This window comes from Canis lupus, chromosome 13 (genome assembly GCF_048164855.1).
Source record: "Canis lupus baileyi chromosome 13, mCanLup2.hap1, whole genome shotgun sequence".
In the NCBI taxonomy this organism is placed as follows: domain Eukaryota; kingdom Metazoa; phylum Chordata; class Mammalia; order Carnivora; family Canidae; genus Canis; species Canis lupus.
This window is the reverse complement of record NC_132850.1, coordinates 3,917,999-3,932,664: the sequence shown is the minus strand read 5'-3', so window position 1 is coordinate 3,932,664 and position 14,666 is coordinate 3,917,999. Positions and strand designations below refer to the sequence as shown.

Here is a 14,666-nt window from a genome sequence, read left to right as displayed (position 1 = left end):
AGCAGAGTCTTTGTGCAGAGGAAATTGGCTAGAGCCAAAATATCACGGGCTAACCAGGAGACAAAGAGCATTAAGGATACCCTTTCCCTAACTTTTTATGTAGGATATTTAAATTAACTCTGTGTGATTTTCTGAGTAATAGGCAATTTAAACCTCAAGTCCATGTAAAAAAATACTAGGTTTTTATTTATTTATTTATTTATTTAACCTAAAAAACGTTTATTTGTTTATTCATAAGACACGCACACACACACACACACACAGAGGCAGAGACATAGGCAGAAGGAGAAGCAGGCTCTCCACAGGGAGCCCGATGTGGGACTTGATCCCAGAACCCTGGGATCAGGACCTGAGCCGAAGGCAGACGCTCAGTCACTGAGCCACCCAGGTGCCTCCAAATACTAGATTTTAAAAAATATACTAAGTTAGTTGTACATAAAGGAGCTTGCAGAACTAAGCAATAAGAAAAATAAAACCCAACAACAAAACAACCATAGATAGATGAGTGCCACAGGACAACAATAAGATGTTCTGGGAATCAGGGCAGGAAGGAGAAGAGGCCTGATTGGGAAAGTGGATAGAGCAAGTTTTTCACAAAATGATGTTTTGCAAATGCAAGTAGTGGCCCAGGTACAGCTATTTGTATTGAGATCCAAAGTTGACCAGGAAAGTATAAGTAGTCCAGTTTTCCATACCAAAATTTAGAACATCCAAAATATGAATTTAGGAGGGAGAGCCCAAAGTAGAAATGATAGGATCCCCAGGCAGCTCCAATGTGTCCTGCTTCTCTTTCCCTCTCTGGGTTGCTTCTTCTGGATTATCAATCCTTTATCACGTTGCTGTCTCTGTTCTGAAACTCTGGCTCAAATAGAGACACAAATCACTTCCTTTGGTTCTTTCCCCTTAGCCCTATTAAAATTGTTCAGAACTTTGAGTACAAAGGGAGAACAAAAAATGAATTTATTATGAAATATATGAAACTAAAAATCACCCTTTCATTTTAAAAATCATTTATTTATTTATTTATTTGACAGAATGAGAGAGAGCACAAGCAGGGGGAACAGCAGAGGGAGAGGGAGAAGCAGGCTCCCAGCTGAGCAAGGAACTCGATGCAGGGCTTGATCCCAGGACCCCAGAATCATGACCTGGCCTGAAGGTGGATGCTTAACCCACTGAGTCACCCAGGCTCCCCAATAATCACCATTTCAAAGCTTAATTGCTGATCCTGCTTTGGCTCGTGCCCTAGTCCCTGTTCTACTTCCTAATCCTAAAGTCTCTGTGCCTTAGCTTTATAGAACCAGTGTAGCTTCCTGGTTACTTTGTTTGATTTGTTTTTGCTGAGCATCATGCTCTCCTCTATGTGAAAGGTGCTATCATAGGATCCACCACCCAGGAGTTTACTCTCTAGAGAACTTGACCTAGAGGTAAAACCAAATTTGTCTTCTTGTGTTACTGCTCTTGTAGGGCTCTTTTACTCATTTCTCTGTAGTTAGGCATCTAGGCCTCTTCCTGAGGTAATCGACATAATTAGAGACCTCATCCTCCAAGTAGAAATGAAGGTTCTCCAGAAAGAGTGAGGCTTTCCACTTGGAGGCCCAGTAGTAGGTACCACAACTTGTATACTACTCTCTCATGGGAGGATTTATTTAACAAGAACTGTGTACATACTGTGTTTTTTTTTTTTAAGGGAAAACTTTTATTTTGACTGCATTAAAATGTAAAAACAGTTAAACAGCAAAGTACATTCTTTTTTTAATAGCAAAGCACATTCTAAATGAAGTAACAGTGGTTAAAAAGAAATTTAGAAATTAAGAAAGAAATAATTGCAAAATGTTAATTCCCCTAAATTAATCTATAAATATAGGGCTAAATGGATATAAATATTACTAAGTTTAGCCGGGGGAGGGGGGATGTTGTTTATTTTTTGCTTGTTTGTTTTTTAGAGGGAGGAGAGGCAGAGGGAGAGAGAGAATCTCCAGCAGATTCCTTGCTGGGCTTGGAGCCCATCTAGGGGCTCAATCGATCTCACGATCCTAAGATCATGACCTGAGCCGAAATCAAGAGTCAGATGCTCAACCAAGTGAGCCACCCAGGCATCTGTGTTGCACTGTTTTTAAAACTAATAAAAATTTATTGAGATAAATACTACGTTACTTTCATAGATTTTAAAATAACAGCTCATTGCATTTCCTGTATTGTTTCAGGTATCTCTACATGATTGTGTCAAACTTCAATTAATAGTTTAAGTGATAGTGAATATTTTATTTCCATCAAAGTGCAATAATTGTATGGCCCAATTTGGACCAATGAATTATTAATAACATGTTCCTAAGAATGATATTTTTTTAATTTGAATTCATTTAGCCTACATACAGTACATCATTAGTTTCAGTTGTAGTGTTCAATAATTTATCAGTGGCGTATAACACCCAGTGCTCATCACATCGTATACCTTCCTTAAGGGCCATCACCCAATTACCTAAGAATGATATTAAGCAGTATCTTTGAAATTATGAGAGCAAATGTAGCATGCATTAAATAACACCCATTTCCTAAAAAGAAATAAATCAAAATTACTTTTTTAAAAGATTTTATTTATTTATTCATGAGAGACACAGAAAGAGAGAAAGAGGGAGAGACACAGGCAGAGGAGAAGCAGGCTCCATGCAGGGAGCCTGATGTGGGACTCTATCCCAGGACTCCAGGATCACGCCCTGAGCCAAAGGCACATGCTTAACCACCTAGGCATCCCCAAAATTACTTTTAAAGAGAGGAATGGGCAAATGTCCCATGGATGGTTGTGGATGATCAGGGGGCAGCTCCTGTAGAAAAAAAATCAAACCTGCATGTGACCCTAGGTCCCTCAGGCCTCACGATTTAACCCTCCTCCTTCCTGGGGAACCTGATGAAGGAGAGGGATGCCCTGGCTCATTCAGGCCTCTGCTTGCTGAATGGCTACTGAGGGGAAGTTGGAATTTAAACTCTTTTGGCTAAGTTTTGTCTGCTGTGACCATTTTCTTTTCTTAGCTCATTGAGCTTTCCTCTCAGTCGACAGGGGCGCCAACCAACTTTGTTGAGTTTTTTTTTCTCATGGGACATAATCTGTCTTTGGCAGAGGAAGTGTTTCTTTCCAGTTCTCTCTCTAGGTCTTTGGCCCTTTTTTCATAGGAGCTGCTGCTGTTTTCATGCACTTTGGGAAGTTTCTTTATTTCTAAGCTGTTTATTTCTAAGTTATCCCCTTGATTAGCTTTCTGCACTTTTCATTATGTGTTCTTGCTATAGTTAGGTCAGTGTTTGAAGTTTCAGCTTAAGCTCTTGAATTTTACTTTTAAGCTATGAATATTCAAATTGCAAAGATGCTTGCTCAGTTTGGAAATTTCTCATTGGACCTGTAAGCTCTTTTTTCATTTGATTTTTTTCATATAGTTTTTTTTTTTTAAATGTTCCATGCTTTTTTTCTTCAAGCTTTTTTAAGGGGATGTTTAAGTTAACAGCATGGATGAGTTTCTTCAAATCAACTTTGGACTCGTCTAGATGGTCTCTGTTTTCTGATCCACTCTTTTTGTCTAATCCCAAATTGCCATCATTCATGTAATCTCTAAAGAGAGCAGGCATGTATACCATCTCAGGACAGTTTCAGTCATAGATTTTTAGCTGGCTCTCTGTATCATTTATGCCTATTTCATTTTTGTCTTTGAGTTTTCAAGCATTTTTTTTCCTTCTGTTCCCACACTTTGCTTCTACCCTGCAGCTTCTTGGGAAAGCAGCTCTAGGCTTTCCTGAAGAGAAGTATTTTCAACCATACCATCCATTCTTTTCCTCTGAAGTTGTTCTACATTCTTCTGAGATGCTTTTAGTGTTTTTGGCACCAGTCACTAGGAATTGGAGAGATTTTGATGTATCTTTGAGTACCATGTATGTCCTTGAAGACAAACTGTCATCACTGCATGAAATGAAAGCTTAGGGGGCTCACTTTTCTGTTCTTTTTTTGAGAAAGGCTACTGTGTCTTCAAGTGAAGAGGTGAACATGTTCAGATTTGTTTTTGTTTTTGTTTTTTGCCATACTCTGTGTAACATCAGAGGACTGGCCTCCATTGGAGGCATCAGCTTGTGTAACCAGCCTAATCTTCTCATTGACTTTATGAGATTCTCCAACCCTAGGCTGAAAATCTTTTGACTAGCTCTTTCTCCCTCCTTAAAATATGTTGGCTCTTTACTATAAAAACAATCGTAGCAGCACATACCAGAACCTCTCAGGAAACCCCAAGAGACTTGGACCTTGTTTCAAGCTTTCAGACACCACCACCAAGAACCTTGCACAGCTGTTCCAAGACAGGCTGGAGGACCTCTGATTGGAATCAAGAATTCACTTCGCCCAGGAGTCCCCTTGTCTGTGTCCTATTCTTGAATGTGAAAAAGGCCTCTGGGTGTCTGTGGTTAAGATTTACCCTCAGACATTTCTCTGTGGCTGGAAATACCAGCTGGCACTGGTACACACAGTTTTAAGGGGAATTGGTGTCTTTATTGGTATATAGAAGTGAAGAGAGGAGTAATAAGAATTGATTCTAGAAAGGCCCAGATCAGACAAGAATTTAAGCCATACTTAGGAGTTTGGAATTCACTTGACCATGGGGGTCCAGTTATATGTCTTTTTTTTTTTTTTTTTTTTTAGTTATATGTCTTTAAATGAGGTGATAACATCAGAACATACCTTGCCAGAATGTTCTTTTTAGAGAGAGAGAGAGAAAAAAAAGAGAGACCATAGTAGGATCCATCCTTTCCCTTCTGAAATAATCTGAAGAGTTGAGTAATAATGATGCAGGTTGATTGACCTGGTAGGTTTTCATTACCAGAAACATCACCTAGGTATGCACTGGTTACTATCCACAGCTGGCACAGACAGAAATGAAGAGTTACAGTGTAACCTACAGTGAATCCCTACCTACTACTAACCAGGAAAATCAGAGTGGTGTGGACCTAAATTTGCTGAAAATTAACTTCCCTTTCTTTAGTCTTTTCAGAGTAGCTCAATGAATTTTAGAGATACTGTTACTACCTTTGAGAAGAGGTAGGTTTCAGAGATAATCTAATCTAGGTAAGGAAATTGACTCTTGGAGAAATGAATTGACTTGCCTGAAGTCAAACAGCTGATTAGTGGCACAGCTTAGATAACCCCTATCTTTAGCTGTGTGGATAGCAGGGGCTAAGTAAATAATATAAGCCGTGTGTAAGCATGTTTCGGACTAGTTCAGAGCAAGTACTGGTTTTGCTAGGATATCAAGGAAATGAACAGCCAGTGTATAAAGTTGCTGAGGAAAGCTACAGCTGGGTGCAGCTGTAGATATGTGCTTTGTTTTGGCCCCTGGCCCTTTGCCTATGTTATTATTTTGGACTTATTCCTTTAGGCTCTTTTTCAGTTGTATTTAATTTTTTGGTCCCTCTCTTGCCCAGGGCTGAGCACAGTAAAGCATATCCAGGTCTGTAAGCACTGCTAACACCTATGGAAAGATGAAGAATGTTTACTTGCCTGTTGATTTCTTAGCCTTAATGTCTTTAGAGAAAACACAAGTTAACTGCTGAAATAGGTTTAGTCTTCACTAACCTTTTTCAGGTTACCTGGTAGGAGGATAATGTTGCTTTGCTTCATCTCCACTGATGTCCTAGCAATCTGATTGCTATTTCTGTTCTATCACTGACCTCCTGGGTTGAGTTGGCTCATTGTCCTCTATTTGGTTGAGTGTATGATTAGCTGCTATCTTCTGCTAGAATCTCCAAACTTCCATCTTTATCTTGCATACCTTGTTATTTTATATAAATATAGTAGCAGTCTAGAAGCAGCACCAGAAGATTCAAATGCAGAATAATGGGACTCAGTATAAGGAAGGCATCTCTTAATAGTACCAACCAACAGTAAACGTGACTACCTTTTATTTTTATTATCTATCTATCTATCTATCTATCTATCCATTCATTCATTCATTCATTTATTTATTTATTTATTTATTTATTTATTTATTTATTTATTTATTTATTTATTTATTTTACGTGACTACCTTTTAAAAAGGTACATAACTTACTTAGCACTGGACCTGTTCAAGGAGGACCCAGATGGTCTCCTGTAGAAAGATCTCCCATACTCAGTCAGGGATTATTAGACTCAGTGACTTCTAAGGTTCTTTCTACCTCTGATTTTCCAATTTAAAATTCCTTGTAGTGGGATGCCTGGGTGGCTCAGCGGTTAAGTGTCTGCCTTCAGCTCAGGGTGTGATCCTGGAGTCCTGGGATGAGTTCCACGTGGGCTCCCTCCTCCAGGGAGCCTACTTCTCCCTCTGCCTGTGTCTCTGCCTCTCTCTGTGTCTCTCATGAATAAATAAATAAAATCTTAAAAAAAAATTCCTTGTAGTGTTTACCTTTATTCTCTAATCAATCTCAGAAATATTTCAACTTGCTTTTCTCAGACTTTTAAAAACTTAACTTCTGCTTTTTTCAAATACATGAACGTGGACAGTGTCTTTTTTTGTAAAAGGAAACAGCATTTTTGCAAGACAGACCGGATGGAAAGAAACTTTTCTTGCAGAACATTCTGAGAGCAGAGGTTGATTGAGTAAGCCCTTATTTTGATCTGATAGTTCCTTAAAATGTTCATACACACAGAAGTTCAAAGTTACTGTTTATTGTTATTTTGGAATAGAGAAGTAAGTGAATTTTCTTTTGTGTAGAGGAAAATAGGCTGGTAAACATACCTCTCAACAGCCTTACTTAATTTCTCCAAGATGGCATTTCTATGTATTCTTTGTAGTGAATTGGGGTGAAAGAGACATGATGAGTGGAATGAGGTAACTAGCTTAGAATTGTTCTTCATATAATCATTGCTTCTTCATCCCTTTGACTCCCAAATTTCATGTTGGAGTTAATGACAGGCCGAGCCAAATAACCTGTTTCAAACCAGAGTTTGTTGACTTAGCTTCTTCCTCATGTGTCTTTCACATTCATACCAGTTTTCAGTGCCAGTCACAGGGTCCATAAACTGAATTTGATTTAGTTCTTTAGGTTCATCAAGACCTAACATCTTCATAAATTGATTATCTCATGTTGCATTTTCAGAGCCATTGAACATCAAGCAGGAAGGGATTCCCCAAATTACCTACAAATCAGCTAGTAGAACTGTGGTAGTAGAAGTGACTTGGGGCTTGTGGTTTGCCCACCTGCTGGCCATCCCTGAGAGGTAGTCATCCAGCCTCTGCTTGAACACCTGCACTCACTGGATTCTCCCATTTCTGGAGAGGCTGCATTTGTTTTCACACAGCCTTAATTGTTACAGATTTCTTCCTCAGAGTGTGCTAAGGTTAACTTCTACTCAGTGGTGCTAGTTCTGCCTTTGGAGCCTCACCAAAGTAACCTAATCCCTTTTCTGTGTGGTAGCTTCACCTTTAAGGTGTTTGAAAACATCTTCTCCCTTCATTTTGCAAAACAGGAAAAAACGTATACCTTTATCTTATTGATGACTTCACTTTACAAATATTGATTTTTGGATGTACCATTTGCAAGCATCCTGCTAAGTATTTGAGATAAATGATGAAGGAGTATGGTCCTTGCCTTCTAGAGCCCAGTCTATTTAGGGCAAGAGAGGCTTGTAAGCAACTAGCTATAATAAGATACTAAGTATTAGAAGAGCAAAGCGTACTCTGACAATTAGCCATGAAGGTCAAGATTTATTCCATTTGAGGGCTTCACAGAGGAGGTAACATTGATTTGATGTTTGTGAAGCAGGAAATGGGGAGAAGGCCATTCCAGGTAGGAAGAATGGCATAGGCAAACAGGTGTGAGGTGAGTACATGGCAAATTTCAGAATGATGATTTGCTCAACATACGTAAAGCACAAGCTCCTAAACGGCTTTATAAATCATGTTAAGGAATTTCTGCCTTTCCTGCAGCCAATAAGGAGTCATGGATGGCTGTGTTGTTTTTAAAATACCTGTACTGTTTTTTTCTTATTATAAAAGTAATACAAGCTCATTGCAAATAATCCAGTGATTATCTATAAAAATATAGAGAAGAAAATAGATGTTTCACAACCCTACTACCCAGAAATGTAATAGCTTTTGTTATTTTACATATGTTCCTCTAGACATTTTTTCTGTGCATATGTATATATTTATTCACACTCTTAAACAAAAATGGAATTGTTCTGCATATACAGTTTTTTTTAGAGCTTTTATTTATTTGAGAGAGAATGTGTGTGAAAGAGAGAGCATAAACAGGGGGGAGGGGCAGAGGGAGAAACAGACTCCCCACTGAGTAGGGAACTCTATTCCAATTCTGGACTCCATCCCAGGATCCTGGGATCATGATCTGAGCCGAAGGCAGACACTTAACCGACTGAGCCACCAGGTGCCCTGCATATACTGTTATAAAACTGGATTTTAAAATTAGAATAACATGGGGGCGTGCCTGGCTGGCTCAGTTGATGGAGCATGCAACTCTTGATGTGGGGGTTTTAGGTTTGAGCCCTATGTTGGGTGTAGAGATTACTTTAAAATCTTTTATGTTGCAGTTAAGATATTTTCATTAATACAATCAGGATATAGAACATTTCCATTGGGGAAAGCTGGGGAAAGGGTACACAAGATCTCTGTATTATTTCTCACAACTGCATGTGAGTCTACAATTTTCTTTAAAAAATTAGCTAACATAAAAAAATAAAAATCCTTTTAAAAATTAGCATAACATGGAAATATTTATTCTGCTATATTTATATAATCTGTCATTTCTAATTTTATTAAATCATTCTTAATATATTAATGTTTTTAATATATTTCTTTGGCTTCTTGACCTCTTGTTTCCCTGATGAATTCTTACCTGTTCTTTCTCTGTTGAATTGAGTGGGTTTGGAGGGGGGAGTCAAAGGATTTACTTATTTTTAAATAATTTTTAAATAAATTTTGCCTCTGTGAGGAACTGTGCTGTGCCCTGGGAACATGACAGTGAACATCACAGGTCTGCTGTCTCTTGTGGCACTCACAGTTTAGTGGGAAAGATGTGTTAAAACATCACACAAAAATGATAAAGTGTGGTACGATTTAGGAAAAAGTAAAAGATAAATGAAAGTTTGTAACCTTTAATAAGTCCTATCTCATACTGATTTACATCAAATCATGTACAGATCAAATGGTATGATATTTGAGATTTGCTTCAAAATGTTCCAAGGTTGGGAGAAGGGAAAGTGTGTGGGAGTAGAGCTGAAAAACCATTGGCCAGAGGTTGATAATTGCAGAAGGTGGTGGTGAATTATACTCTGCTTTTGTGTGTTTGAAATTTTCCATAATAAAATGCAAAAACTAGAGAAAAAGATGGAAGAGAGATTATCGTCTGGTTTAGATTGGGGGGGCCAAGGAAAGGTTCCTTTGAAGAAGAAACTTTTCAGCTGAGACCTTGATACACATAGGAGTCCACCAGGCCACTAGTGGTGGATGGTGGTTGGGGAAGGAGATTTTTAGGCAGTGGGGTCAGTGTGTACAAAGGCCAAAGCCCTAAGTAAGGAACATGTTGGTGCTTTGAGGAAATGAAAGAAGACTGGTGTTAGAGAGGCTGGGGAAGTGGGCATGGGCCAGATCACTTAGATTTTGGAGACTGTGTTAAGGATTTTATTCTTTAACCCAACATGATAGGAAGAAGCCTTTCACAGAAAGGTTTGGGCAGCCGAATGACAAGATCGCTTGTGCCTCCCTAAGAGTTCAAGCTGACTGTTTTGTGGAGAATGGTTTTGGTTTAGGGCTAGAGGGACAGAGAACATAAAAGTGAAAGTGGAGAGACATCAGGAGGTTATTGCACAAGTCTAGATCTGGAGACTTCATATTAGAGAAATAGGGTTGCTGATGGAGAGGAGGGATACTGAACTGAGATATTTCAGTCTTGGTGATGATGTAGATATTGGGGCTGAAAGAGAAAGCTATACATTTCTGACCGATACAGATAAATGGGTGAAGGTGTAATTGACTAAGATCCTGAGAAGGATGGAAGAAGAGCAAGTTTTGTGGCAAGAGATTGAGAGCTCAGTTTGGAATATGCCATTCAGAAAATTCCCACCAGTCTTCATTTTCATATCTCTATATGAGTCCTGTGTAAGGTTTATATTCGGGCTTCCGATCTGTATAGATTTGAGTTTTAGAAAGATTATTCTGGTAGGAGGCTGGAGACCAGTTAGTCCATGAGCTCTTTGAATCAGGGGATCTCATCTCTACTGTCCCTGCCTCTGTATCCCTAGGACCTACGCAGGGCAAAGTGTTTGGCACATAGTAGGTACTCAGTAAATAATGTTCAAGGAATGAGTACTTACAGATGAGATAGATTTAAGTAGAGATTGATAGATTTGGGGAGTTTCAACAGGGCTTGGATGTAAGGTGTGTGTGTGTGTGTGTGTGTGTTTCTGGCAAGTCTCAGTAAATGTAGCCTTTGATTTATCAGTGTGTCTTTCTTTTGCTCAATATTTATTTGTTTAGAACTCTATAGGTTAGAGATCAGGAAGCTGTAATTATTATAATAGTAGTTTCAAGCTATCTGTTACTCTAGTTTTCTTCTCTCTATTGACCTCTCAAGCCTAGAACCCTTTAAAGCTAACAGCTCTGGTGGTGGGGGAAGTTGTAGCAGCAAAGGAAATGTACAGCAGGGCAGCAGTAGTTGGTATGTAGAAGTGGTCCAGTAGTTGAATGTAAATAGGATTTATTTACATGCTTTCCATTTTACAAATGGAAACATAAGCCCTAGAGAGACTTGTCAGAACACATGCAACTAGTCAGTGTAAGCCCAGATTTCCCTGATCCTGGGCTGGTACTTACTACAGCCAGATTCTTGACAGATCAGCCAAATCCAAATACTTAAAATTTTTTCAGTTTGCTTATTGCAGAGTGATTATATGTTAGTTTTAACATTACTTAATGCTTCTGGAGCCTGCTCTTAGGCACCTGAGGAATATGTTCACTTAACTATGACCTTGTTCTTGTGTTGCGCTAATTGCTACCAGTTTATATCATTTCTCTAGCTTGTTTGCTTTCAAAATAGTTCAGAATATTGCCTCCCAGAGTCTCTTTACATTTTCAGCTTCGAAGGGGTATCTTCTGTATTTCCTCCTCCATTGCCATGACCCATGTGTATTGAACAATTGTTTTATCTTGGCAAACTTACCAGATTTAAGTAGGCTGGCCTTGTTGCAGCAATCCCAGGTACTGTGGAATTCAAGTATGTCAGGTTGACAGTTTGAGGCCTTTGTAGGTTCTGTGAATACCTGTGTGGGCACAAAGGCAGGGTGGGGGAGGACAGCAGAGAAGGGGAATGGGTGGGGCTTTAGGTAGTATATTTTTCAAGGAATATTTTCAGGCAAATAAAGGAATCTGCTTATAAAATTTAATGGTTTTTAGAAGATTTGAAATTGGATCCAGGGTAATTTTTTTCTTTCAGATAGATAGTCAATTTTGGTTCAGACATTTTAGAACTGGAATTCATATTCCTGTCTAAAAAGAAGTATTCTGTGGTGTTGCATAGACTGTTGGCATATGCATATTAATGAGCTAACTAGCCTTTACAGGGAAGATGATGAATGGGAAACGGGTTCTGGAAATCTCATTCTACAGCATATCATTACATGTAGCTCTCTTATATTATCGTCCCTCTGTATTCTGTGAGGGACACATTTTATAGATGAGGAAACTAACAAAAAGTTTTAGTAGCTCTCTGAAGGTCACACAGCTAATTATTGATGGAACTGACATTCAAACCTAAGCTTTTTCTGGCTGCAAAAATTGTACTTTTAATAATGACACTGTTTTCCCACACTTTCAGCTATATAAAGTAACTTTTATCTTTTGCGTTTTCCTCTTCTCCTATTTCATAATCTTTTATGGAGCGTGCAGTTATTGACTAATCAATCTAGTAGCTTAAAACTAGAGGAGGCTGAGTGTCTGAGCTAGAACTGTCACTATTTCACTGGGAAGATGTGGACAGATGGATGTGGGAGGGGAGCAGAGGAGTTTCGTAATAATGAAACTATTATTGCCTGCATTTCTTTTTTTTTAATATTTTTTATTTATTTATTTATTTATTTATTTATTTATTTATTTATTTATTTGAGACTTGTGTGCACGAGAGAGGCAGAGACAAGAGACATAGGTAGAGGGAGAAACTCTCCTGTGGGGAGTGTGATGCGGGACTGGATCCCAGGATTCAGGGATCATGACCTGAGCGAAAGGCAGATGCTCAACCACTGAGCCACCCAGGCATTCCTATTGCCTGCATTTCTGTACTGAGGCCTTGTTTGTGGCTCCAGAGTATCAGTTCTTGGTTTTGTATTCCTCAGAGGGCAAAGGGACTTTACATACTCTGTAATGGGAGCTGGAGAAATTCCACAGCTGTGACAGTGACTTAGATGATTGGAAATCACCTTCTCTGGACTTAGGGCCTGGAAGCAAACAGCGTAACATTCTACAGCCAACTCTTAGTTAGCGTGCCTTCTGATTGTATTAGCAAACAAATATATTTTAACTATCTCGTCATGAGTTCTAGAATCTAGACAAAGAGAAAATGGTAAAGAAACATGAAATACTAACTTTTGGTCCATTTTTAATTCTATATAACGTAAATCTTCTGCGTATCCCTTTATGAAAACTGTAGCACATAGACACACAACACCATAAGAAACCTCATTCATATCCGTTTAGGCTTTTCATTTTGTTTCTATATAGCTCCCTACCACTGAAAGATGTGTGTTAATCATTTGTGTGTATTAACTATATGGCAGATCTATGCCAATCTATATAGGGATTTCAAGGGACTGAAAGTCTTTTTATTTTTATTTTTATTTTTATTTATTTATTTATTTATTTATTTATTTATCTGAAAGTCTTTTTAGAAGATAAATCTGAGCCTATCAAGATAGTAGCAATAAGAAGGTATTTGGATAAAATTTCAGGCAGAGATCACCACCTGGTGGTTATAGGGAGAATTTGAGCTTTCTGTATTCATTGTATTTGCATAATACCAGAATGATATAAAAAATTACATTATTTATAATAATCATGAATTCATATTTCTAAGAATGATTTTATGCCATACAATTCTAGCATTGCTTCATTAAAATGGTTGTCAAAACCTGCAGACCAACTAAGTGATTGTGTCTGGCAGAACTGAAGTCTGGTGCCCTTGGCTCCTGCAACAGGTCCTATTTATCTCTGTAAAAAATCAGTTGGTGTCTTTTCACTCTTTATTACAACCTCTAATTTTGATACCATACTTATTTTATGTGGTAAATTTCTGCCTAGTGGAATGATAGAGAAAGAAATATTAGTGATTTTTCAGTATTTTTTGGCAGGTATCATATAAAAGCAAGTTGTTTTTTTCCTGTATAAAAATTATGAAGAGAAGTTTGATAATTTTCCAGAGTGATTATTAGAATGAGCAAAGTTGTCAAGGGATGGGAGATTACATAACAGTTTTTTATTAAAATATATATTTGAGATTTCTTTTTTATTTGCAATAGGCATCTTTGTTATTTGACAATCTTGAATTGAGATAATTCTGTAGTTGGGTAAAGTAGGGACACCAGCTCAAGGGGAGAGGATCTTATTAAGTTAATCAGGATGCATATTTTATAGGCCAGGCGGGGAGGGGAAGATAAACAAAGTTTTAAATTTCAGGCTGAGACTTGGGCTGGCATGGCAAAGCCATGTATCTTTTTTTCCGGGTAGGAAAACTGAATCCAGGCCCCAGCACCACTGAAAAGTTTCCTGAGAGAAGGCTATTCATGCAAGATACTAAATAGAATGGACATGACTTTGCACTGTTCTTCTGGGATTTTTAAAAATATAAATAACAGTATTATAACATCTGCCTTTTAGCAGTCATATTATCAGACACTGTAAAAAGCTGCTCCATACACATATGCCCACATATTGTATAATTCCACTTTCATGAAATATCCCAGATTGTCAAATCTATAGAGACAGAGACATGTGTTTGTCAGGGGCCTGGTGGGGAGGAGTTGAAAGGAAATGGGGAGTGCCTTGTATTAGGTTTGCAATTTCTTTTTGGAGTGATAAAAATGTTTTGGAATTAAATAGTGGTAATGATTGCACAAATCTGTGAATATACTGAAAAGCCACTGTACGGTCTATTCCCTTAAATTTAAACTAAACCTTAAAAGAAAAAAAAAGTGCTGATCCATGGAGGAATGAACAAATCCAATAAAAAAGGTGAATGTGGTAACCGTTCTCTCATTTATGTTCTAGCAGAATGACTGCCTGATAATCTAAATATACCAGCTTGGGTCTTGAATGTTGTTTTAATTTGTATTTTATTGCCCTGTTCCTGACCTTCACAGGGCCACGATGGGCCTCCTGGAACATTGGTGTGTTCATCTGCATTCGATGTGCTGGAATCCACAGAAATCTGGGGGTGCACATTTCCAGGGTAAAATCAGTAAACCTTGACCAGTGGACTCAAGAACAAATTCAGGTACTTACATAGCCCAGCAGTGAGTCAGCTGCTTCTATTTCCATGTAAGAGTAGTTCCATATGAATTTTCAGTCAAATTGGGCACAAAGATGAAGATAAAGGAAAAATTTAGTTGTGAAACACTTATGTCAGGTTTTTATACCTTAATAGAGAATTTTTTTCCT

General features: G+C 38.2%; 1 protein-coding gene across 9 annotated transcripts in view; it reads left to right on the top strand.

The window, feature by feature from the left end:
* SMAP2 (small ArfGAP2) overlaps nt 1–14,666 on the top strand; it is a 47,235-nt gene that overhangs the window by 16,108 nt on the left and 16,461 nt on the right. For all 9 annotated transcript variants that reach the window (XM_072771729.1, XM_072771731.1, XM_072771737.1 and 6 more), the window contains one exon: nt 14,369–14,502. In XM_072771729.1, the coding sequence (XP_072627830.1) occupies nt 14,369–14,502 (134 nt within the window). The remainder of the gene's footprint in view (nt 1–14,368; nt 14,503–14,666) is intronic.